Source organism: Centropristis striata, chromosome 9 (genome assembly GCF_030273125.1).
Source record: "Centropristis striata isolate RG_2023a ecotype Rhode Island chromosome 9, C.striata_1.0, whole genome shotgun sequence".
Taxonomy (NCBI): domain Eukaryota; kingdom Metazoa; phylum Chordata; class Actinopteri; order Perciformes; family Serranidae; genus Centropristis; species Centropristis striata.
In genome coordinates, this window is record NC_081525.1 from 4,241,065 (window position 1) to 4,267,512 (window position 26,448).

The 26,448-nt window shown below is 36.8% G+C and overlaps 1 protein-coding gene across 1 annotated transcript; it reads right to left on the bottom strand.

The window, feature by feature from the left end:
- Nucleotides 1–1,519: 1,519 nt before the first annotated feature.
- il12rb2 (interleukin 12 receptor, beta 2a) lies at nt 1,520–25,439 on the bottom strand. Its single transcript, XM_059340451.1, has 15 exons — nt 25,336–25,439; nt 22,712–22,990; nt 19,119–19,242; nt 18,821–19,011; nt 17,419–17,564; nt 14,871–15,015; nt 9,798–9,871; nt 8,021–8,231; nt 6,839–7,036; nt 6,651–6,752; nt 6,329–6,475; nt 6,096–6,227; nt 4,950–5,055; nt 4,725–4,812; nt 1,520–3,312 (listed from the first exon to the last, which is right to left on the bottom strand). The coding sequence occupies exons 1-15, from the start codon at nt 25,424–25,426 to the stop codon at nt 2,857–2,859; spliced, it is 2,490 nt and encodes an 829-aa protein (XP_059196434.1). The 5' UTR covers nt 25,427–25,439; the 3' UTR covers nt 1,520–2,856.
- Between the last annotated feature and the right edge of the window lie 1,009 nt (nt 25,440–26,448).

A 26,448-nucleotide genomic window follows, 5' to 3' on the forward strand; every position in this document is an offset into this window, starting at 1 on the left:
AAGACTCCACAAAATGCCCCTCACAAAGCTGAAAAAAATGGTTTGTTTTTCTGACATGAAAAGTTGACTATTTTACAATAAAAATAGATATAAGGAATAATAAAGTAAAGGAACATTTAGAAATGAATTGATAATATACATTTATCTTCTATTTAATCATTTGTTTAATTGAATAATTATATTTATCAGCTCACTGTGAAAATCTTAAAGTCATAGTATAGTATGTTGTCCCAAATAAAAATCATAGTATAGCATGTCCAAAAAAAGTCCTAGTATAGTATGTCGTCGAAAAAAAAAGTCATTGTATAGTATGTTGTCCCAAAAAAAGTCATAGTATAGTATGTCACCGAAAAAAAAGTCATACTATAGTATGTCCTCCAAAAAAAAAGTCATAGTATAGTATTTCGTCCAAAATCACAAAAAAGTCATTGTATAGTATGTCGTCCAAAAAAAGTCATAGTATAGTATTTCGTCCAAAATCACAAAAAAGTCATAGTATAGTATTTCGTCCAAAATCACAAAAAAGTCATCGTATAGTATGTCGTCCAAAAAAAAAAAGTCATAGTATAGTATGTCGTCCAAAATCATAAAAAAGTAATAGTATAGTATGTCGTCCAAGAAAAAAAAAAGTCATAGTATAGTATGTCGTCCAAAAAAGTCATAGTATAGTATGTCGTCCAAGAAAAAAAAGTCATAGTATAGTATGTCGTCCAAAATCATAAAAAAGTAATAGTATAGTATGTCGTCCAAGAAAAAAAAAAGTCATAGTATAGTATGTCGTCCAAAAAAAAAATCATAGTATAGTATGTCGTCCAAAAAAAAAAAAATCATAGTATAGTATGTCTGTTGGTGGCACATCTGTGCGTCCTACGCCCAAACTATAACTCTGACAGCTTTACCAGAGGATTGTGAGTGAGAAGACAAATTTTCCAACGTTTCTATGTATAAATTATTTCTGTAGAGTGGAATTTGCGGACTGGAGCGCAGTTTTCAAATGTATTTTTTGACAATTTTTTCTCTCCCTCTACACTCTGGCGATGATGTCACACACTGAGACGCGAACATTCCGTGCAATACACACCCATTATAATCTCAGAATTTCTCCAAAAATGATCATGGTCATTGAACAGGGATTGATAAAAAACTATATGACCTATCGAAACGTGGATTAATACACCGATACACAAGACTTGTGTCTACTGTTTAAAGTTTAAATGGAGTCTCTAGGTGAAATTATGCCGGAGAAGTAGACGTTTAAAAATCTCCAATCATTGTTCTTTTTTTCGCTCATTTTTTTCCGACTGCCCCATTCACTTCAATGCAAAATTTTGCATTGCATTGCAGTGCTCAGTGCGATTGCCCTGTGGCCCTAATGATGCTATATTCTGTTTAGCTGCTTCAGTTTCATGCAGCCATTGGTTCTCGGGGCACTTGAATAGAACAGAGCTTTATTAATGTTATTAGTCATAGTAACACCTGTAAAAGTCAAATTGTTAGCTGTCAAAAAGGGCCCGTCAGCGCTGTTGGTATATGGATGTTTATTTCAAAGACTTCAGTTCAGGCAGAAATCACAACACCTCTAAACACTCTGTTATGCAGCCTGTACTGTGTTGTATTTGGTCGTGGTATTAGTGTGTCCAGTACCGCTCTGAAGAGAAAACAATAGTAATGCATAAAATAAAAACACTTATATTTTCAGTCATAAATTACAGCCCTGGTAGATGTCAGTGAGAAGACTTTCCTTTCCTTTTTTTTTTTTTTTTTTTTTTACAGATTACAGATTTCATTGAGCAAGGAGGTAGTTCATGAACATGAAAAAAGAATACGTAACCCTAAAAAAAAAATTCTAACAAAAGGTTTCTCAGCTGGTTTATTGTAGTATTAGATGTCCTTAATAATATACTAAAAGTTTACCAAAATCTGACCACTAGAAAGGTGTCATTTTCAAGATGGCGTCCAAGATGGACAGGAAGCCGCCAACACTAGACAAAGCCATATGAGAAAGGAGAAATATGTAATTACTGAAGGGAAATTGAACTTTGTTTTCTCATAAATATGCTTGTAACCAATTGCTTTAATCCTCTGGGCTCTGTGAGCGCACCGGCATGATCAGATCATGCGTTTCAACGTTTTCAGAGCGGCGTAAAAAAAACAAAAAACGTAGGAAAACAATATTTTTTTGTGATTAAAGTGGCAAATCTACAAGAAAAAAAGTGCAGATTTATGAGATTTAAAGTGGTGAATCTGCGAGAAAAAAGTTGTTTTTTCCCCACTTTTTTCTCATAAATCTGCGACTTTTTTTCATGTTGATTTGCCAGAAAATTTGCAATTTTTTTCTCGAAATATTACTCCCCCCTCCTCCCTGGGTTTGTATTTTTATTTGTATTCATACTTGGCCCTAATATGCCGTCATAGTCAAGTTCTAAAGTTAATATTATTATATTGGTCAGATGTCATGGTGTCACCGTCTGTGACGTAGCCTGATCTTTGCTAATTAACTGGAAGAAAAATCCATGTGGTTCTACGACCAAACAGAGAGACATTTTGATATCCACTGAAGTTACCAAATATAGTTCTTTGCCCGATAAAGGGTTAAAAACCTGACGGCCGCTATGTTTGAAAATGGGGCATTTTTTTGGAGTGAAAAATTGTTAAACTTTTAGTCTGTTTTTAAGTACATCTGATACTGTAAACCACTGAGAAACCTTTTGTTAGTTTTTTTTTTAGGGTTAAACCATATTTGCACCTGACTAAAGCAGAAAAACGCAGAAAATAAAGATAAAAAGAGGAATCCCAGGTGTCCAGTCATCGTGTTGGTGCTTGAATTGTTCTGAGAGAGTTCTGCTTTCAACACTTTCAACTGTTCAGGAAGAAGTCACCGCAGTCAATTTTGACCGAATTCAGAGTCAACTTCCCTCCAAACTGCAGCGGCTCCATGAAGACATTGTGACTGGGGAAGAAACCCAGCACTCCTACAAACTCTTCCTCCTCCTCTTCCTCCTCCTCCTCCTCCTCGTCCAGCTCTCCCGTCCCGTGTGATGTGATGTAGTCGACGGTGGTGTTGGTGTCCAGGGAGGTGTGTGTGTGGTTGGAGCTGTCCGAGTCGTGGGAGAAGCTCTTGATGTAGGTGGTCTGAGGGTAGAGCAGGGTGGGGGGCTCCGTCCCGGGGCCCCAGCTGGTTGGATGAGGGCCTGGAGGTGAGCAGGGGCCACTGCTCTGCTTGGGCAGCTCCTCCACGTCCACCAGGACGGGCTCCTCCTCCTCCTCTGCTGGTCCTGAGGTACTCGGCTGCAGCAGGAGGTTCATCTTGCCCTGTTTAGAAAAGACATACCAACTTATTAATAACCCTTTAAACCCCAACAAGCTGTTTCAGATCGTTTTTTGTCAAATCAAATCAAATCAACTTTATTTTTAGAGCCCTTTAAGACAGTGTTAGCTGATACAAAGTGCTGTACATGGCAGGACAGACCAACAATAAAAACAGAGAACAAGTAAAAACAACTAAAACAAAGCGAGTCTCATGCTGGGTAAAAACCAATAAATAAAAGTGGGTTTTAAAATTAATCTCAATTTTAAAATTAATCTTAATTTTTTTTAAAAACACAAAGAACAAATAAAAACAAATAAAACAGAGCAAAGGCTCATGCTGAGTTAAAAGCCAGTGAATAAAAATTGGTTTTAAGATTTCTTAGTGTGTTCTTTTTACATTTTTCTCACTGTAGCCTTGTATTTGAAAATAATATTTTGTGTAGAATAACCAGGCGGCAACCTCCTGGTCTGAGCAGGGAGGCGAACCAGGAAGTGCCTTAAGCTGCATTCTACCAAAAGTTCCAGCAGGGGGCGCTAAGTTTGGCTGCAAAAACATTTCTGTCTATTCATTTCAATGCAAAATGAAAAACCTTTCACTTGATTTATTACCTCTGAATTTTTTTTAGGACAACACTATGGTCTCAATCACTTGATGTTAATAGTTAAATAATGGCCCCATTTAGAAGAAAATAGAAGATAAAGAATCGTATGATTTGGGGCGGGGCTACCTTTGATTGACAGGTCACTAACAAGGCGAGCCGTCATGAGGAGAGAAGCAGAACAATGCGTATCCACGGTAATGTGTCAATAAAGTTATATATAACGTTATATAGATATAAAAAAGGAGGTTTATCGATTTGGTCTCATAACTTTGACCCTTTCACACTATAGTTTCACTTTTTAACACAGTGATATTGACATTGATCACATCAAGTTGAATTTCTCTGATTAATTATTTTTTTTAATTTAAATAGAATGAAATTTATGTATACAACACTTTTAAAAAATAAATTGAGTCTCCACATTTACAACCTCTCCTGTCCTCTCCTCTCTGCTCTGTGTAAGAATCAATCATGTCTTCAGTGTCTCTGAGGAGCAGAATTTAATGTTTTTAACAGGATGTAACTATTTTAAGCATTTTAAATGAGAGATGTAGAATAAAGTGATTTTGACAGAAATATCACAGTTTTAAGCTTAGTTTCGGTTACTTTTCCTAACAGAAACTTTGGAAACCTATGATACGTTCAGGAACTGTCAGATATTTAAAATTTTGACGATAATGCCTGTTTTTAAAGATTCTTTCTATGATAAACGTATCTTTGGCAATCTTTTAAAGAAAACATTAGTTTCAGTCCCGAAGGTTTAGAGGGTTGCAGCATACAGTAAATTGTATTTTTTCCCTTCTGTATAATTACCTTCTCCTGGGTATACTCTTTTGCCCACTTGCTGTTTGCAGGATCTGGCACTGCATCGAGCATGAGGCACTGGAAATACACCCATAACCTGGAAAAAAAAAGTTTTGCATGGAAAGTTTAATGGCAAAATAGTACATTTTTATTGCTACATGATTTCTTTGACGATTGTTATGCGTTTTCTGCAGAAACTTGTAAAGCCACACAGGGCTGCTGCTGCTCACATACCTCTGTTTTACTGCTGAACTGTGGTACAAACACACCAGACACATGACAAACGGGGCGACGACTGCACACACTATGAGGGGGGTGGGCAGCTGGCTCTCCTCTGACGCTACGACAGGAAACAAGGAGACGTAAGACATGCAGCATGGAGAGTAGAATCACAGACAAACAGCCTTATTATCTTTCAAAAGACAGTTTTTAAGTTGTGTTGTGACTGTCATGAGCAAAAATCTATAAGCTGGCCTTGATCAGATCTGTCAGTCTACATTTTTTAACCCTCTATGGTTACGCATTATGATGCCAGCTAGGAAAAATATGTTCAGAGTCTTTTTTTGTCTTAAAATATACAAAATTTCTGAAGAAATTTTATAATTCTTTAAAAAAAAAAAAGTTTTGGGGGGTTTGTTGCCCGTAGGCAATTTGTAACGGTGCACAAGTGAAAAAGAAAGTTTTTAAAATTAATTTTAACATAATTTATTTAATAAACGTGTAAAAGATTCAGTAGCTTCAACAGGGAACAATACATAACATATTAAATTTAAAAACATTATAAAAGGAACTTTTTTAACCGGTTTCTTGTCTGAATGTTGCCTGTAGGAAACATTGAACCATTGAACCAACGACCCATTGAAATTAATGTCTTCAACAGTCTAAGTGGATGAAACTATCAAAAATGAAGGTTTATCTATCTGAAGTTTATCTGAAGGTTTTCTATCAGTAGGAATATATTTTTTCCAGATGGAAAAGAGAAATTACGTTTTGAGTGATTTTTTTGTGGCGCAAAATGGCAAAGCTGTTTCCTTTGGAAAAGTCTGTAAAATAGTGTTTCAATATGGCCTCCTGGAGGTCATGTGACAGATTAAAGCATTGCTATTGGTTCCCTATACTCTTCCCTCTTTTTTAAAGTATTGCATCACTCAAAAACATGACTTGTAGAAATCTGACAGGCCAAAAATGGGGCAACAGCGTACCATAGAGGGTTAAAGGAGGTGTTCACAGTTCTCATGCAACTATATGTACATTAAAACAGTTTATACTGGTCCTTAAAATATCCCTTCCTAATGACTTTTTAATGTTAGTGAGTTTTGTGCAAAAATGCATCAAAAGCTTGATTAAAGGGTGGTTCCAGAAACTTGAAAAGCTGCTTACGCTGGATGAAGAACTTGACCTTTTGCCCTGCAGGACCTTCTCCTGAGGCAGTGGACGCCGTCATCCACAGGCTGTAGAGAGCTGGAGACAGATCTGAGATGGTGTGCATCCTCTCTGATGCTGCTACAGAGTCTGAAACACACATTTATACACACAGCAGAGGGACGTTACTCCTGCTGCACACACCATCACCTCCAGTGTGCAGGATGTCAGTTGTCAGTAAGGATTCTTACAGTTGTGGCGATGTCTGCTGTCGCTCTCTAGATAGATGTTATAGTTGGTGATGCATCCTCCTCTCTGACTCCTCTCAATCTCCTCCCAGCTCACTTTAACCCTGTTTCCCTCATGCATCTCTTGGACTGATGGACCAGCTGCTGGAGCTGCAAACAACAAGCAAAAAGAACAAAATGACACAAAATGGCTTTAAAAGGAAACAAGAAGAAACAAAATAACCAAAAAGACAGAACAAAAGACACAAAATGACCAAAAAAAGACACAAAATGACTTTAAAAACTCCTTGTCATTGTTTTAATAAATGATAAATTTGAATATTACCTGATTCCAAAGTGGCGACACCTGTGAACCTGGTCCTGCTCACTGTGCTCTCATTATAGAAAACATACACGGCTCCCTCGTAGCACTCAAATGGTCTGATACCTGCAGAGAGACAGACAGGTGTTCAGGAACAGAAACAGTATGGAAGAGGGAAAAGCAGCAGGAATAACTGTAACTTAGCGTCAGACCTGAAACAACAGTCTGGTTGTTATTCCTGCCCAGTCTGAGCCATCGGAGCTCCTCCAGCTTGTGGCCCTGTGGGAACCACTCCACCACGTACTCTGCAGGTAGAGGTGCAGTGTCATCGTTTCTCCAGGAGATGGCGGCGCTGCGGTTGTCTGCAGTTACCTGCACGTCCTGAGGAGGCTTCAACTGTGTCAGCGTCGCTACAAGAGACAATCAGACAGGCACAAAGTTCAGCCTCAGTAATGTGTCTGTAACCTTTTAACCCTGTGGAGTCTCCAAAAGCTCCAAATAATCCAGACTTGTTGACTCCATCCAGACTAGAAAACAAAGCAGCGTGGAGCCCTACTGTAAATTTACCTCTAAAGTTCTGGCTGTAAACTCCATGAGGCCAGTTTCAGTTTGATGATGATATACCAAGTAAAACTGGAGACAAGCTCAAATAGATTTAGTATAAAATGATAGAACTGGATGGAACCCTCTTATATGTTAGATTTGACACCTTTGTTCACATTTGCAACATTTCAAATTCTTTATTGAGCATGATAGTGTTTTGAAAGTTAAAAAAAAAGATTCAAAATCACATTTTATGTTGGACTAAAGGACTAAAAAAGACACAAAATAACTAAAAAAGACACAACAAAAGACCCAAAAGAGACACAAAAAGACACAAAGTGACAAAAAAAGACACAAAATGACCAAAAAAATGACACAAAATTACTTTAAAAGACACAACAAAAGACCCAAAAGAGACACAAGAAGACACAAAATGACTAAAAAAAGACACAACAAAAGACACAAAATGACCAAAAAAGACACAAAAAAGACACATAATGGCTTTAAAAGGACACAAGAAGACACAAAATGACTAAAAAAAGACACAACAAAACACACAAAATGACTAAAAAATACACAAAATGACCAAAATTGTTAAGCTAAACACACAAGACACAAATAAAGAGTCCCACTAGAATAAAAACCAGAGTTGATGACAGGATCACACACAATCACAAGATCACATTTATGTATTTATATACATGACATGTTTTAAGTGGTGAATACAGGCAGGATGAAAAGGATAAAAAAATGGACAAAATAGCCCATAAAGACTCCATGGAGTTAACATCAGAGACACAAAGACATATTAGACTAGCATTCACTCATGCATAGTTGTTTTTCCCCCTTACCTTTGGTGTGGTGGGCGGTGATTCTTGCAGGAGGCGACGAGCCTTTAGAGTTGGAAGCTCGCACCGTCACTTCACAGTCGCCACAGAAAGGGACAGAAAAGTTCCTGACGTCGGCACTAATGTTGGTGATGAAGACCAGTCCTGAGTTACGGCTGGAAACGTTGACTTTGTACTCTTTGATTTTCCCTCTCGCAGTGGAGATGTTCAGCTCCTGCAGCCAAGAGAAACGATTTAAAGTGATTTAAAGCAGCAGTGCTTATGTTGCTTCGTCAGTATTGCTCTGTGCTTAATTGTGTCAGGAAAACAGACTTTTTTTTGTCTTTTGCAAATAAAACAACAACAACAACAACAATAAAAATACAAATAATAAATCAGCGGATCTAAAGGAGGTAATGTCTGCATAAAGACCAATCTACATTTTTGTAAACTTTTGTTGCTATAAAACTTGGTTTAGGGAAATTAGACGTATGTGTTCAGACTTTGCGAACTGACCAGCCTTTATGTTGTCACACTGCAAATTATTTGGTGCTTTCCAAGATAAAAACACTTACATTTAGAAGTGTTAGATAATTGATCTGGTTTTAAGAGTTCATTTCTTTTTTTAAAAGTGTTCAACATGCTTATTTCTAGATCTAACAATCTTATTTTAAGAAATCTTCAAATCAAGGTAAATTATCTGTCCATGCAGCAAGATCATTTCCCTCAGACTTAGTGTTTTTATCTTGTTTTTAGTCCCTTTTTTCTGCAGTGCAGGGAAACGTAAATTGAACCCAGAGACTCTGTAACTGCACATTTCTTGACATATTGTAATAAAGTGAAGTTAAACTGAGGACTCGGGCTTCTCCTGCTCATCATTCCCCATCAAAGGATCAGAGCAGAGAAAAAGGTGAGAGGTTTTTGTGTTGGAGTCAGATAGATTAATTTTAAAGTTTTTCTCAATCCTTTTTCCCAACAATTGCACTGAAATAATCAGGTACAGTTAGAAGGGAATTCAACGGGACATGATTAGATACAGATATTACACTTTCATTTCCTCAAGACAATGGGATACACTTAATATAAAAGTACAGCAGAGGGTATGTAGATCAAGAATGCACAGCATGCATGAATATATAACAAAGTACATAAATATCCGTGTCATGAAACTTTTGACAGAAACATCTGAATTTTAATCTTTGCTGTGTCTAACTGATGCTTTCCCAACCCATGATCCATTCAAGGACTGTCAGAAAGTTCAAAGTCCAACAATAATGCCTGTTTTTACAGGCTTTTCCTCTATGATTTTCTCAGATGTGTGCTGGAACTTTGATGTTATGATTCACCATTTTTTTTAATTTTGTTGATGAAAGAGAAACAACAACATGAGCATTAAACAGTTAACGGATACGTCTGTCTGTCTTTAAACGCTGCACGTAAGACACATCATTTCTGTTCAGCTCCTCTTTTCTTGTAAACTGAAACTGTGGTGTCAGCCGTCAGGTTTCACTCATTTCAAACTGTCTTTATGTGACATTAAATGAGTGTATGTGTGTGTGGTAGAGGGAAGGGATGTGTAAATGTGTGTGTGTGAGCGAGTCACACCTCGGAAAGTGGTCAAGGGTTGACCTTTAGTCTGTACTGAAAGTAGTAGTGAAGCAGGAAGACCAGAAAGTGTCACTATGGTGAAAACACTGCACGCCCACACAGACACGGAGTGAAAGAGGAGAGGGAACACATGAAACCGTGCTTTAGTCTTCTATCCTCCACATTTATACCAGAAACAGATTTATAAACTCACCTTCCAATAAACTCTGAGGGATTTAAAGCCAGAGGAGGGTTCAGCACACCACACGTCCAGCTCTTCTGCAGGAGCTGAAACAATAAAAATAACAAAATCAGACACATAGAGACATGTACGTACGATTTTGAGGCGTGTGTACTTAACCCTCAATTCCAGTAGTTCTCAACCTTTCTGAGTGGCGACCCCCAATCTAACATCATGTTGTCTCACTGAACAGAATCTCACAGTTCAGATCATATAAACTCAGTTGATACGATGAATTTTTGACAAATAATGAAGCAGACAACAACTAAAACATCTCTCTGTCTGTGCATTTATATATTTTTTTATATTTTATTGTTACTTTTAATCTAAGTCCTTTGCTATCAGTTTAAAGGTCCATTCTGACCTCCTGAGTGTGTAACAGTCAGCTTCAAGCCAGAGACTCCTTGGAAAGTAATAACTTGATACTTTGGGATTTGTCAGAAAAGACACAAAATTACCCCAAAAAATACATAAAATTAAGCAAACAAGGGCTCAAATTGACCACAAAATGACAAAAAAATGTCCAAAAAAGACACAAAATGACCAAAAAAGACACAAAATGAAAAGTATAGGGAACCAATAGCAATGCTTTAATTTGTCACATGACCTCCAGGAGGCCATATTGAAACATTGTTTTGCAGACTTTGCCATTTTGTGCCACAAAAATCACTCAAAACGTCATTTTCTGGCCCTTTTCCATCTGGAAAAAATATATATTCCCACTGATAGATGAGTAAACCATCATTTTTGATAGTTTCATACACTCAGACCAGGGATGGGCAACTGGAGGCCCGGGGCCCGCATACGGCCCGCAACCTCACTTTAAGTGGCCCTCAGTACAACTACATGCATTTGAGCATGAAATCTTAAAAGTGCAGTGTAAAAATGCACAAAATTACTTCTTGCAATTAATGTTGGTCTGCTGTTCTTGCACTGAAAAAAAGAAATCACAGTAAGTGTTAATTTTTATTTGCTTCAAACCTTTTGTATTCCTATTTATACTGTTATACATGCATTTGAGCATGAAATATGTTAAGTTACTGAACTGTAAACATATTTAAAATTGCAGTTTCTTCATATCTGGTTAAGTGCACGGTCCTATATGTGGCCCTGTGGTAGTAAACATGAAAAATTGTGGCCCCCTGCAGCATTTAAGTTGCCCATCCCTGATGTAGACTGTTGAAGACATTCATTTCAATGGGTCGTTGGTTCAATGGTTCAATGTTTCCTACAGGCAACATTCAGACAAGAAACCGGTTAAAAAAGTTCCTTTTATAATGTTTTTAAATTTAAAATGCCATGTATTGTTCCCTGTTGAAGCTACTGAATCTTTTACATGTGTTTACAAAGCGGTTTCCTTTGGAAAAGTCTGCAAAATAGTGTTTCAATATGGCCTCCTGGAGGTCATGTGACAAATTAAAGCATTGCTATTGGTTCCCTATACTCTTCCCTCTTTTTTTAAAGTATTGCATCACTCAGAAACATGCATGGTAGAAATCTGACAGGTTAAAAATGGGAATGTTGTCTGAGGACAACACTGTACCATAGAGGGTTAAAATCTTTTAAAAGTCTGCAGCTCTGTTTCATTTCCTGTGTGAGCTCGAGTCTGACAGCAAAGTGAAACACCGCAAAGAAACGTTGTGCTTTCTGAGTCGATAAATATACATCCATAACTGATTCATGTTACATAAAAACAGTTGAGGTAACATCCATTATTGACATTAGACATCTTGTTGTCTTTAAGTTTCTCTTTAAGGTCACATTGTAAAGAAGCACATGCATGTGAGGAACACTTCCCTCTTGGTGAGTTCAATTGCTGTTGGAAAACTGAGACTCAAGTGTTCGCTACCCTGCTGCAATGCAAGAAACTTCACTTCACAATATGGTACATTAAAATAAAGTTTTGTTTGTCTTTTGGGAGCCAGAAATATGAGATATTGCAGCTCGTTTTCTGTGTCAGTAGGATCTTACAGCTGTATTTCTCCTCAGGGAGGTTTTTACTTTCACAAGAAAACAAATTGTTTATTGTGGTAGATAAGCTTCCTTAATTAATGTTTCAATTCTCTGTAAGGATTTTGTCATGCGGCCCTGGATGAAACCAGCGGCTGCCTGGAAGATCAGAAATCACGTGTGTGGCTGCGACTCTGAGCTCATCCATGAAAATGAGGAAGATGAAACATACGTGAATGATAAATGTGGTCAAAACCTTCTTAAACAGACACTTCCCTTTGAACACACTTACGGTTTTACAGCTGTAAATACCATATATGTATATATATTACATTCATGTTTTTACAGGGTGTTTTTTGCTGTTGCTCTTTTTGCATTTTATTCACTTCATTGTGGCCTTTTATTTCATTGCAATATATAAAATCTAAATAAAATATCACCATCTTGTCGAGAAGATGGAACAACTCAAAAACGTCTTTTGTGCAGAATAACACAGTTATAATGAAATCTATCTATAAAAGCAAGAAGCGTGTGTGTGTGTCTAGTTCATATCTCGCTGACCGTTAGTCAGACTGACCTCAGATTTCGTATGTGGCTTACGCATGGCACGAAGGTGTGCATCCTCGATTTTGAAGATTTTTGAATTCAATTCACTCTGGATTTCCACCCTGACTCATCTCATCTGTAAGTCTATTTAGCCTACCTATCTTTAGGAGTTTTAAAGTGGCTACAAGGTTCGATTTTCCAATAATATTCAAATAGTTTCCAGCGAATATCAATGTTCAATGTGTATGTGCTGGATGGTGTGGTACCTTATGAAAAGTAAGTGTTTTAATGGAGTTGTAGACGTTGTAGTGGTCTGCATGTAATGTGCAAATTCTGTTATAAGCGATTAGCATGCTAAGTGGAGATTTAGCTTTATTCACTTCTTATGTTTCTTTACTATGTAATTCAGGGATGACATTCATGTTGCTGAGCGTAATGCCCATAATCATTTGATATGAGATACTTAAATGCAATATAGTATATCAGCTAACTGGGTTCATGTTAATGTACTTTTAGTGCAGCATACTGCGTAATGTGCTAACTCACAATTAGCATGCTAAGCGGAGATTTAAGCCCTTCAGTTTGATTGATCCATTAAAAACAGTAAAAACAAAACTTTATTAACTGACAGCTAAGCATAATACGGACGGAAAGATAGTGTTTCTGTGTTATTTAAGGTTACACTAGCAAGAGACATTAGCCAAAACTATCGCTGCGTGGATTTGGGGCATTTGGATGACCACAATGCATTGTACATGTTATTTTATAATTTTTATGCTTCATTGTGTTTTAACTGTGTTTTAATTGTCTCATGTTCCCCTATCTTATTTCTTTCTTTTTATCTTCTGTCAAAGCACTTTGTGATTTTATCTGTGAAAAGTGCTCTATAAATAAACTTTACTGACTTACTGTACGTCTCAGCAGAATTAATCATGGCTTCACAGTGTCGCTTAACCCAAATGGTTTATTTTTTCTCGGTGTTTCAAATGAGACATGTAGAATAAAAAGATTTTGGCAGAAATATCAGCTTTGTTTTGGTTACTGTTTCTAACAGAAACTTTTGTAAGCTGTGAAGCGTTCTCTTCCCGCTCTCAGAGAAAGTTCAAATGTTGACGATAATTTCCTGTTTTTATAGTTTCTTTTTTACAACAAACAGTAGTGAGAAAACGTGTTTCAATGGTGGGGCTCAAAGGGGTAAAACACATTTTCTCACCATTGTTGGAGGGTAAAGAGGTGACACGTTAGATTTTCCAGATTATAGATAAAGAACTCGACTCGACCTGCAGTGAAAATACGATGATCTGTCATGGCTGCCCCTCATATCTTCACACCATCAGGATGACAAACATGCAACGACATTTCTACAGACGCACTACTGTCTGCTCTTCACTTTTGTCACTCTGGCTCAAAGTTTAACTGATACATAACGAGTGCAATTCACGCGAAACATTTTATTACAGGGGTCTCAAACTCAAATTACCTGGGGGCCGCTGCAAAAAAAGACACAGAATGACCAAAAAAAGACACAAAATGACAGGAAAAAAAATACTTAAAAAAGTCGCAAAATTACAGAAAAAATTAAATTACTTAAAAAGACACATAATGGTAGAAAAAAATACTTAAAAAAGACAAAAAATGACAGAAAAAAGACACAAAATGACAGAAAAAAATTACTTAAAAAAGACAAAAAAAATGACAGATTTTTTTTTTTAAAAAGACACAAAATGACCAAAAAAAGACACAAAATGATTAAAAGAAGATACAATGACAGAAAAAAAACTAAATTACTTTAAAAAGACACAAAGACCAAAAAAAGACACAAATTACTTAAAAAAAAGACACAAATTACCAAAAAACACACAAAATTACCAAAAAAAGACACAAAATTACCAAAAAAGACACAAAATTTCCAAAAAAGACACAAAATTATTAAAAAAGACACAAAATTACCAAAAAAGACACAAAATTATTTAAAAAAGACACAAAATTTCCAAAAAAGACACAAAATTAGCAAAAAAGACACAAAATTAGCAAAAAAGACACAAAATTACCAAAAAAGATGCAGAATTACCAAAAAAGAAACAAAATTATTAAAAAAAGACACAAAGTTACCAAAAAATGTAATTAAAGGGACCTTCCACACACAACACGGTAAAGTGCCATTCATATAAAACTCACATTAAACTTTCATATCAAGGTGAGGGCCACAAAATATCGTCACGAGGGCTGCAATTGGCCCGCGGGACGCAAGTTTGAAACCTGTTTTATTATAATCTTCTACTATTATTAGCCACTGTGGGGCTCACAGGCTGCTGTGTCTTATTATAAGTGATGCTCCAAACACTCGACCCAGTTTGAGCTGCTGCAGTGGTTTACTGTCAGTGGTGAGATAAAAATAGCCTCAAACCCCAAAGGAAAGAACAAACCTTTATTATCTGATAGAGGGCATCGATAAGGTGCCACAGAGACACTGAAAACACTCAGTTCAGTCTCTCTGTGTGTGCTTTCACTCAGGAAGTGTATAAATAGTGTGTAGGAGCTGCAGCTTACCTTCCTCTTGAGTCCAGTTGGAAACGCTGGTGCTCCAGTGGCTCCACAGGCCGGAGCTGAACCTGGACCGGGCTCTGAAATGGTACAAGGTGTAGGGCTGCAGAGAGGAGATGGACCGGACCTGGACCGCTCTCAGCTGCACATCCTGTCAACACAAACATGTGTTGTTCAGTTTATTTTAAGTGCTTTAACCCTCTAGAGTCCATGAAAACACCTGCACATGACTTCTTCATGGCGTTGTAGCGGTTTGACAGTCAGAGCTAATCTGACAATTTTCTTTTGTATTTTTGATTCGTCAAACTTACACAGGACCCATGCAGGGACCCTAACAACCAGAAATTAAGCAAAACCTTTTCCAAAGCTACCCATTAAACACAAAACACACACACACACCAGAATTTGCAATTCAACACAGTGTATTATACAATTCAGTGCCCCCAAATTCACCCATAATTCACACAGCCAAAACACCAAAAATAGTCTCTTTCTTTCAACCAAAAATAGTCCTCTTCAGGTACCCAATAAATAAACAAAATAGTCAGTTTTTTGAAAATAAAAGTTGGTCAAGACATAAAAATGAAGCTACATTGAGTCTACAATGAGTCTGCCAGACTGTACAACACCAGCACAACCTGAACGTGTTGTAACTTTCTTTCTTTCTTTTCTGCACATTTTGCATTTAATTTGCACTCTGCACATTATTCACTTAATTTGCACTAAGTTGTATATTGTATATTGTATATTGTTGAATGTCTTTTTCTATTAGATTGTTTATTTTTATTTTTTATCTTTATCTAAAAGGGAAACTATTTTGTGTGCAATTGTTGTGGTCGGCTGTAACAACGACATTTCCCCGCTGTGGGATTAATAAAGTCAAATCTAATCTAATCTAATCTAGTGTTCATATTTATATGTATATTTATTTGTAATATTTAAAATTCTGTGTTTTGAAACATAATTTTCAATCAGATCAGATTTCATGTTTTCCTTTGTTTCTTTTGGGTTCAACATTTTGATCAAGTAAAAAAAAGACACAAAATTACAAAAAAAGACAGAAAATTACCAAAAAAATACACAAAATTACTAAAAAAAAAGACACACAATTACCAAAAAAGACAAAATTACAAAAAAACCCCCCCACAAAATTACCAAAAAGACACAGAATTATTTAAAAAAGGACACAAAATTATCAAAAAAGTAATTAAAGTGACCTTCCACACACAACATGGTAAAGTGCCATTCATATAAAACTCACATTAACTTTCATATCAAGGTGAGGGCCACAAAATCAAACATTTTAACAGATTTTTTAACAGACATAATAGCCGGAGATTTCAGAGGGTTAAACTCACTTATTTCACATATTTCTGCCTGCTGTAAAGTGCCATTTATGATCACACAGTAAAACGCCTGATTGTGCTGATAGAGCTGATCAACTTTCAGCTTGTTTTTGTGTCTTGTGCAACACTGTGAGTTCACCTCTGCACACCGTGACCTGAAACTTTGACTCACAATCAGCAGAAGATCAATGCATCATGGCTGAAAAAGTGTGAAAATAAGAGGAGATGCCTTATTGGCTGCCCTTTCTCAACCTTTCTGAGTGGCGACCCCCAATCTAACATCATGTTGTCTCACTGAACAGAATCTCACAGTTCAGATCAGACAAACTCAGTTGATACGACGAATTTTGGACAAATAATGAAGCAGACAACAACTAAAACATCTCTGTCTGTGCATTTATATATATTGTATATTTTATTGTTCCTTTTAATCTAAGTCCTTTGCTATCAGTTTAAAGGTCCATTCTGACCTCCTGAGTGTGTAACAGTCAGCTTCAAGCCAGAGACTCCTTGGAAAGTAACAACTTGATACTTTGGGATTTGTCAGAAAAGACACAAAATTACCCAAAAAAGAATCAAATTGACCACAAAATGACACAAAATGACCAAAAAATTACATAAAATTAAGCAAAACAGGACTCAAAGTGCCACAAAATGACAAAAAATGACCACAAAAAGTAACAAAATGACCAAAAAAGACATAAAATGACCAAAAAAAAAGACTGGTTAGCACAAGGGTGTGCCCCACACCTAGTGGGCGTTATCCAGGCATAAATTGGGCAGTTTTACTTTGATTCAGGGTCTTTCTTTATTTTGACCTCTTGCGTGTTGATTGACCTTTTCTTTGCAAAGAAAATAAACCTTGTCGGCCGGCAGAAGTCTCTATTTCATTCTTCACCAGCAGCAGAGAAAATTTCCACTACATAGGTCTGTCACACAATGGGGCGGAGCTCCCCTAAAAGGGGGCGGAGCTCCCCTGAAAGGCGTCCAATCAGAAACAGTGCAATGCTGCAACACGTCCTACGTAAATAATGATATTTAGAAAAATGAATTCAAAAATCTTCAAAATTGAGGATGCACACAGTCGTGCCATGAACAAGACACATACGAGATCTGAGGTCCGTCTGATTAACGGTCAGAGAGATATGAACTAAGTCCCTAAATTTTCCAAATCTGCAGGATTATTATGAATAGTTGAGCCTTGTTACCGAGTGTGCAGCTGATGTCCAGGTCTGAGCTCCTTCCTCTCTGTACTGGACCTCCAGGTGTTGAGTCCTGACAGGCTGCTCCACCCTGATGGTGCACTCTCTGGAGGAGCACTCCGCCCGGCCCAGAGCAGGAGTCGACGGCATCGCTACCGGATCAATCAAAAACAAAAGTCTTGAACAACTGTAACAAGATGTCTTTTTGTCATTTTCTCTCAATTTTTTTTTTCTTTTTTTATATTTCCATTAATCAACAGCACAACAATCAACATCCACAACACAGTGGTCAGAATTAGCTTCCCAACCATCATCCACCCTGTTCACAAGCTGGTATTTATAAGTATTAGATCATGGGTCTCAAACTTGCGGCCCGTGGGCCAATTGTGGCCCTCGTGACGATATTTTGTGGCCCCCACCTCGATATGAAAGTTTAATGTGAGTTTTATATGAATGGCACTTTACCGTGTTGTGTGTGGAAGGTCCCTTTAATTACTTTTTTGGTAATTTTGTGTCTTTTTTTAAATAATTTTGTGTCTTTTTTTAAATAATTTTGTGTCTTTTTTAGTAATTTTGTGTAATTTTTTGGTCATTTTGTGTCTTTTTTAAAGTAATTTAGTGTTTTTTTCTGTCAATTTATGTCCTTTTTTGTAATTGTATGTCTTTTTTTTATTTTGTGTCTTTTTCTAGTAAGTTTGTGTCCTTTTTTTGGTCATTTTGTGCCTTTTTTAAGTAATTTAGTTTTTTCTGTAATTTTGTTTCTTTTTTTAGTAATTTTTTTGGTAATTTTGATACTGCCTCCAGCGGCCCCCAGGTAATTTGAGTTTGAGACCCCTGGATTAGAGGAATGGTACAATTGGTCATAGTACAATAAGAGTAATGCAATGAGGTGATGCATATAAGGTTCTATATTGAGAGGGAAAAAAGTTAGTTTGTAAACTAACAATAGAAGGGGAGTTGATGGAAAAATAAATGGAGGCTGTATCAAAATGACCAAAAAAAGACAAAATTACTAAAAAAAAGACACAGAATGACAGAAAAAAAAATTACTTAAAAAAGACACAAAATTATTTTAAAAAGACAAAAAATTACCAAAAAAGACACAGAATTACCAAAAAAGACATACAGTTATTAAAAAAACACAACATTATTTAAAAAGGATAACATACAAAAAAAAAGACACAATTATTAAAAAAAGACACAAAATTACCCAAAAAAGTAATTAAAGGGACCTTCCACACACAACACAGTAAAGTGCCATTCATATAAAACACATTAAACTTTCATATCAAGGTGGGGGCCACAAAAAATCGTCACGAGGGCCGCAATTGGCCAGCGGGCCGCGAGTTTGAGACCCATGGTCTAAATATACAACGACTGGGTGAGTGATCAGATGCTGCTGTCTCACCGATGTCACTGAGTGTGAAGTTGTGGGTGTGGGACTCTGCGGAGCCCAGAGGGTTGTTGGTGTGAACCCTCACAGAGATCTGCTGGACGGAGCGAGACATGGTGAAGCTGGCTGACGGAGGATCGGTTCCCTTACTGGAGGCTTTGTAGCGCACCAGTTCACTGCTTTGGTTTCTGGACACAGTCCTCACCCTGAGACACACAGAGCCCAGTTTTATTTATTTAGAAGATAAAAGCAATATGATGTCATTGTTTTGTTGACTTCCAAATCACAGTTTGTTTGTTTGTTTTTAACTCACAGCAGCACTGAAGTGTTCCAGAGTAAAGTATCTCGTCCTCTGTTCCAAATGCAGAAAACATCTCCACCGTCTTCATCTTTGACTTCGTAGATGCATGAAATGTTTTTGGGCTGGTCTGGAAGATCTGAAAGAAGATGAAGAAATACATTAAAAACCCTTTATCAGGCAAATAACTATATTTGGTAACTTCAGGTAATATTTCGAGAAAAAAAGTTGCAAATTTACTAGATTAAAGTGGCAAATCTACAAGAAAAAAAGTGGCAGATTTAAGAGATTTAAAGCGGCAAATCTGTGCGAAAAAAGTCGCAGATTTACGAGAAAAAAGTGGCGGAAAAAGCAACTTTTTTCTCCCAGATTCACCACTTTAAATCTCAAAAGTTTACGAGGTTAAAGCGGCAAATCTACGAGAAAAAAATGCATAGATTTGCCACTTTAATCTCGTAAACTTTTTTCTCAAAATATTATTTTCGTATGTTTTTTTTACACATTCTGGCAGTATGTAACATCCTCCAATATTCTCTATAGGGTTGAAATTTAGAATTTGCAAGTATTTCAATGAGTGCCCTATTAAGGGTTAAAGTATTGAGTTAAGCAAACACATGTAACTTTCAAAATAAGAGCACATGGATGTGTTAGCAGAGTCCACCACAGAATTTACAAGAAGACTGTCAAAGTAAGATGCCTTAAATAAAACATAAGAACCCATATTCTCCTTACATAAGGCGACAAACATCACAAAACAGAGGATTAATCTCCATTAGTTAGACTAATTTACACTGCAGCACTTAGAGAGTCTGGCATTTGTGTGGTGTCTAATGGTGCGTTCAAGGTCTATGCGAATGTCAGAATTTTCAACGTTGTTCCGAGCTCCAAGTTCCAACTTTTAGTGTAAATTAAACACCATAAGGCGGCATGTAAGAACGTGTTAGACCAGCCTTCAAAATAAAAGCAAACACATGTAGCTTTCAAAATAAGAGCACATGGATGTGTTAGCAGAGTCCACCACAGAATTTACAAGAAGACTGTCAAAGTAAGATGCCGTAAATAAAACAGAAGAACCTGTATTCTCCTTCATAATAATTCACTAAAATATGCAATGATTTAGGCTTTCAGAACAAAAAATGTTCTCCGGGGGAACATGCCCCCAAGAATTACATTAAAGTATTGAGCAGAGAACATAAACACAACAATCAGCTAGGGGCTGAATGATTTGGAAAAAATATCCAACTGCATTTATTTAAACTGTTATTGCAATTAGTATATGATTCACAGTTATTATTTTTTGGGTCATTATTCTCAATTTGATTGAAAAATACACTATAAGGATCATGGTGTGACCTTTTGTGAGGATCTATATCAAACAAAGTTTCTTTCTAAGTCTTTATAAAACAATTTGTAGGCTGGGACTTCTCTGCAGCACTACAATACTTCATTCAGAATGGTATTTTAGCAAAAAATGTTGCCTTTAATAGATAATAGATATTGCACCTGCAAAATTTGCATTGCAAAACAGTTCTGTGGGTCATATTTGAGGATAGGAACAAACAACGTATGTGGACTATAAGAATATTAAATCAGGAGCTAATATTAACAGAAAAAACTTAGATGGTTATATCTGCACTGCAAATTATTTGGTTTTTACCAAGATAAAAAACTTAGATTTAGAAGTGTTACATAACTTGTTTTAAGAGTTAATTTCTTATTTTAAGTGTTCAACATGCTTATTTCTAGATCTAACAATCTTAATTCAAGAAATCTTGTCGAGTGAAATTATCTGTGCACACTGCAAAAAAGCCAACTTGTATTTTTTGGCCTAAAACAGTGATTTAATTTGGTAAAACTTGGAAATATAAATTACTGACATTTAGGGCAATAATGTAAGTTAGCACAACAAAGGAAGCCAGTTGTCTGCTCAAAAACAAGTTGGTGAGTTGTTGTTACTTATATCTTTAATTTGGGGTTCATAACAAGGGACAATAGTTCTGCTAACTCTTATTTCTTTGTTGTGAAATTCGGTCATTAGTGAAAGCTAGCGGCTAACTGATGCTAGCGGCTAACTGATGCTAGCGGCTAACTGATGCTAGCGGCTAACTGATGCTAGCGATGCTGCTTGTTACAGCTACAAGAGTAGCCATTAGCGTATCAACGCTAACTCAAAATTGTGGTCACAACATTAGCTGACATTTCATAGCGGCGTTACAATCGTGCCAGAGAAATTCAGAGTTGAGCAAACTCAAAAACAAAACTTAAAATATTTTGTTTAATTGTCCAATTTAAAATTTTATCGAAGTTTGTTGCCTTGAAATTTTGAGTTCACCTAACTTTTCTTTTTTTTGCAGTGCATGCAGCAAGATCATTTCCCACAGATTTAGTGTTTATATCTTGTTTTTAGACACCCCTTTTTTTTTTGCAGTGTTAAAAAATAAGATGCATATCATGCCATTCCCCATTACTACCTCCATTGCATAAACATATTTAATCTCTTTTCAGTGTTGGGTGTGTAATTCCAGAACATTATATATTGACAGTATTGAGTGCATGCTCCATGTTATTAGGGTACAGGCATGCTGCATGTGTCAAAAACACCCTGTGGTTCATTCTGTATAATTAACTTTGACACTTAGCTGCACCCAGACTGCAACATGTGTCGAGCAACAGTGTGTTCTCTAAGTATAGAAGAGAAAGCAGAACTAACTGTTCCTCTGTAAACAGCTCTTGTAGCTGTCTGAAAAGACCCTGTGACATGCACTGTAAAACATGCGTGCAGATATCACTAGAGACAGGGGGGATATACACAAAATTACAAAAAAAGACACAAAATGACAAAAAAATTACACAATTAGCAAAAAAAACCCACAAAATTATTTAAAAAAAGACACAAAATGACCAAAACAGACACAAAATGACAGAAAAAAACTAAATTACTTAAAAAAGAAACAAAATGACCAAAAAAAGACACAGAATTACTAAAAAAGACACAAAAAGACTAATTTACATTGCAGCACTTAGAGAGTCCGGCCTTTGTGTGGTACCTAATGGTGCGTTCAAGGTCTACACGAATGTCAGAATTTTCTATATTGTTCCAAGCTCCATGTTTCAACTTTTAGTGTAAGTTAAACACCATAAGGCGGTATGTAAGAATGTGTTAGACCAGCCTTCAAAATAAAAGCAAACACATGTAGCTTTCAAAATAAGAGCACATGGATGTGTTAGCAGAATCCACCACAGAATTTGCAAGAAGACTGTCAAAATAAGATGTTTTGGGGTCCTTCATTGAGTCAGCTTCAAGTCAGTAAATTTGTTTGGCTGCACTTGGAATTTCATGCACAAACTTCTTTTTATTTATGTAAATATGTTGGTTGTTGTTTACACTACAGTTAGTTAAAAATGTTTAATTAAAACATATTTTGGTTAAGGCATGGAGTGGAAAAATAACTCATTGAGTTGAAATCATTTGCTGACAGCTTCGCCCCCCCAATTCTAAAATCCCATCATGCCTCTGCTGTAATATATCCTGCATTTATTTTTGTTTTTGAGGGAAGAAATCCACTCAATGTGTGCAGGAAGTAACTTTTTCAGTGTTTTATACTCACATCCAGACGAGATGTCGAGCCCGCAGGGGTCCAGAACCGGAGGACACGTACAGTGGCAGCTGAACGTTCTGTTCTTGGTGATGTTAACAACATTAAAAAATATAGTTGTAGCATTCAACACGTTGTGGCTCTGTAGTGTGGGTGGATGGTCGCTGTACATGGATCTCTTGCACTTGCAAAGGTTAAAGGTGCAGTACACCCTAAAACTGGAGCCTCGCTGCACCACCACAGGACCAGGTCCGGGTCCAGAGCTGGACCAGATGGAGCAGGATTTCTCACCTACAAGCAAAAAAAAGAAAGAAAGATTACCTTAATATAAAAAGTTCACAATCATCTTTTAATCCATCTATTAATGGTTCTGTTGAGTTTGGAGCTGTAACTCTGACAGTAAATGATTGTCAACTTGATAACGGATTGTTTTCAATGAATGAATCAAACAAACAGGACTTATGACTAAGTGCAATGGTGTAGTCAACAAAACAAAGAACAAAAAAGGAAATCCTGTATGAAACCTCAACTTCAATCTTTCTCTGGTTCTCAACGAAGGCGAAGCTGCATTTTTCTCTCCTCTCCCTTATCTTCCCTGCTTCACTTCGCTCCGCTCCTCTCGTCTAGTCTAGTCTACTGTCTTTTACTTTGAGAGACTCTGTCTGCACTGCTCTCCAAAACTAAAAACCATGGATTTGATTAGAGGTCGACCGATATCTCAGTAAAGAAAAACACATCAAATATGTGGATCATCTGAGGCGCCACCACCTCGAGGCCTTTATATAATATGTTTTGTTTTTGTTAATAAATGTTTCTTTTTTTTGTTTAAATTGAGACTTGTGTAACATTTGTTATCATTGTGTCATTTTTATCATGTAAATGGAGGGAGAAAAGGCAATATCGGCTTCAAGAATCGGTCCAAAAAAATCGGCCCAAAAAATCGGCCCAAAAAATCGGCAGCACATATCAGGATCGGTCAAGATATCAAAATAATCGGCATCGGCCTTAAAAAAACGTATCGGTCGACCACTAGATTTGATCAACTGGTCTCTCAGCGCAATTGACACCATCTTCTCGATGAGAAGCCTGGGTTCGGGGGAGTCCACCAGTCCTGCCGGGACGTTCGCAGCTGGCTACACGATGGACGGATGGCGGCTCTTTCCGTGGAGGATATTGAAGACATCTATCTATTCAGAACCTTGATTACAGGTCTTTTGCTGACTGGATTAGGCATTGCCCTGGTTTATGGAGGAATACAGTATATGGTGACACTTGTCCAAAGCCCCATAAGGCTGCCCGACTTGATCGAAGCGGTGGGCAGAGCTGTCGGCACTCTGTGACTATAAATATGGATAACATCATGGAGAAGCTGACGGCTTTGCAAAGGCGAATGGAGCAACCAGCTCTGGCCTCGAGGCCGTTACTGGAATCAACAACTCTTCTGGAAAACTCTGCAGCGAGACGCTCTTCAACCCTCCCACAGACACCTGCTGATGGTTGACTCTGTCTGGAATCTGACCAAGGCTGTCTCCATGGCAACTTGGGTTGCCAGGCAGGGCGACTCCCCAGGCCTCTACACACACAAACTCCTCCACATATACAGATATGCAATCACCCCGCCTACTACTCCCATCCCAACCTCCATGTAACCTCCACTCCCTTCCCCTGTGGCATGTCATACGTTTTTTCATGTTGTAAAGCATGGGTGACCATGTCATGTTTATGACACCTTCAAAATAAAGTGTAACCAAAATTAGTGTCAACAATAAAACACTGATAAACTGAACTGATAACTAAACAATCTCCCTCTAGCTCTTCTTTGCTGGGTTCTTATCTGATGGATATGAATGTGGCAAATTGTCAAAGAAGTGATGATCTTAAAGGGGTAAAATCAAATGATCTGATCAACTGAGGATGTAGGCGATTTTACCATCAAAATGACCAAAAAAGACACAAAATTACTAAAAAAAAGACACAAAATGACATTAAAAAACTAAATTCCTTAAAAAAGACACAGAATTATCGAAAAAAGACACAAAATGACCAAAAAAGACACAAAATTACCCAAAAATACACAGAATTACCAAAAAAGACACAAAATGACAGAAAAAATTTAATTACTTAAAGAAGAAACAAAATTACCAAAAAAGACATAGAATTATCAAAAAAGACACAAAATTATTAAAAAAGACACAAAATTACCAAAAAAAAGACACAGAATTACCAAAAAAAGACACAAAATTATTAAAAAAGACACAAAATTATTAAAAAAGACAAAATTATTAAAAAAAGACACAAAATTATTAAAAATGACACAAAATTACCAAAAAAGACACAGAATTACCAAAAAAGACACAAAATTATTTTTAAAAAAGACACAAAATTACCCAAAAAGTAATTAAAGGGACCTTCCACACACAACACGGTAAAGAGCCATTCATATAAAACTCACATTAAACTTTCATATCAAGGCGGGGGCCACAAAATATCGTCACGAGGGCCGCAACTGGCCCGCGGGCCGTGAGTTTGAGACCCATGATTTAGGCACAAAAAAACCCCATTTTGACAAAAAACGTCTGAGGCGATTATTTTAACAGTGTGACGGTATGAAAGTTGTAAATAAGAGGTTATCTTACCTGTGCAGAGCTGCACGAGCAGCACAGAGACAAGAGTGAAGGTGGTCCATGACATTGTTGCCATAAATAAGTCATCAGTAGTCGTCTTCATGCAGGAGCTGCGAGCTTCCTTCAACAAGGAGAAGTACACACATGCATCTGGTCAAACAGCGATTCATAAACTATTAAAAGTTTTTAAAAAATGAATAAAAACCAGGAACTAGTAGGCAGGCTACATATGAATTTCCCTTCTGTTTACTAGCGCTAATACTGACCCATTTATAGCAGCTTTATTAATATGATATCATGAAGGTTTTACAATTGTAACAAGAGGAACCGATACAGCGACAGACAGGCTACGGCAGCTGCCAACAGTCAATAATAATAATAATAATAATAATAATAATAATAAAGGCGATAATAAAATAAGGGAAAACACGGTCAAACTCACCGAGACGTCACATCCAACATCTTTTGTTCTCTTCTGAGACTTTTGAGGCTCCGTCTTCCAAACATCTGTGTGGAGCAGAAGATCCACACTGACTGACTGACTGCCGCTTTCACACTGAAGCTGACACACACACACACACACACACACACACACACACACACGCACGCGCACGCACGCACGCACACACACTGACTCACAGGTTTCACTGCGCAGAGCCGCTGATCAAGTGGTGGAAAGTAACTGAGTATACATCTACTCAAGTAAAGCACTTTAGTGCAGATTTTGTTAATTATTTTTTTACTCCACTACATTTAGCTGACAGCTTTTTTTTTTTTTTTTTTTTTACTTTTCAGGTCAAGATTTAACATGAAAAACGTGATACATTTAAAATAAATACACTTCTTAAAACATTTTTTTTTTTTTTTTTTTTTACAAATAAAACCAAACCAAACCACATAAAAGTATACAGGTACACCTCAAAAAAATTAGAATATCATGAAAAAGTTCAATATTTTTTGTCAATCATTTCAGAAAGTGAAACTCATACATTATATACTCAACTCAACTTTATTTGTAAAGCACTTTGAAAACAACAACAGCCGCAAAAAAGTGCTGTACATAAACAAGCAAACAAGAACAATAAAATAAATAAAACAGGAAATAAACACTTAAATAAATAGTTT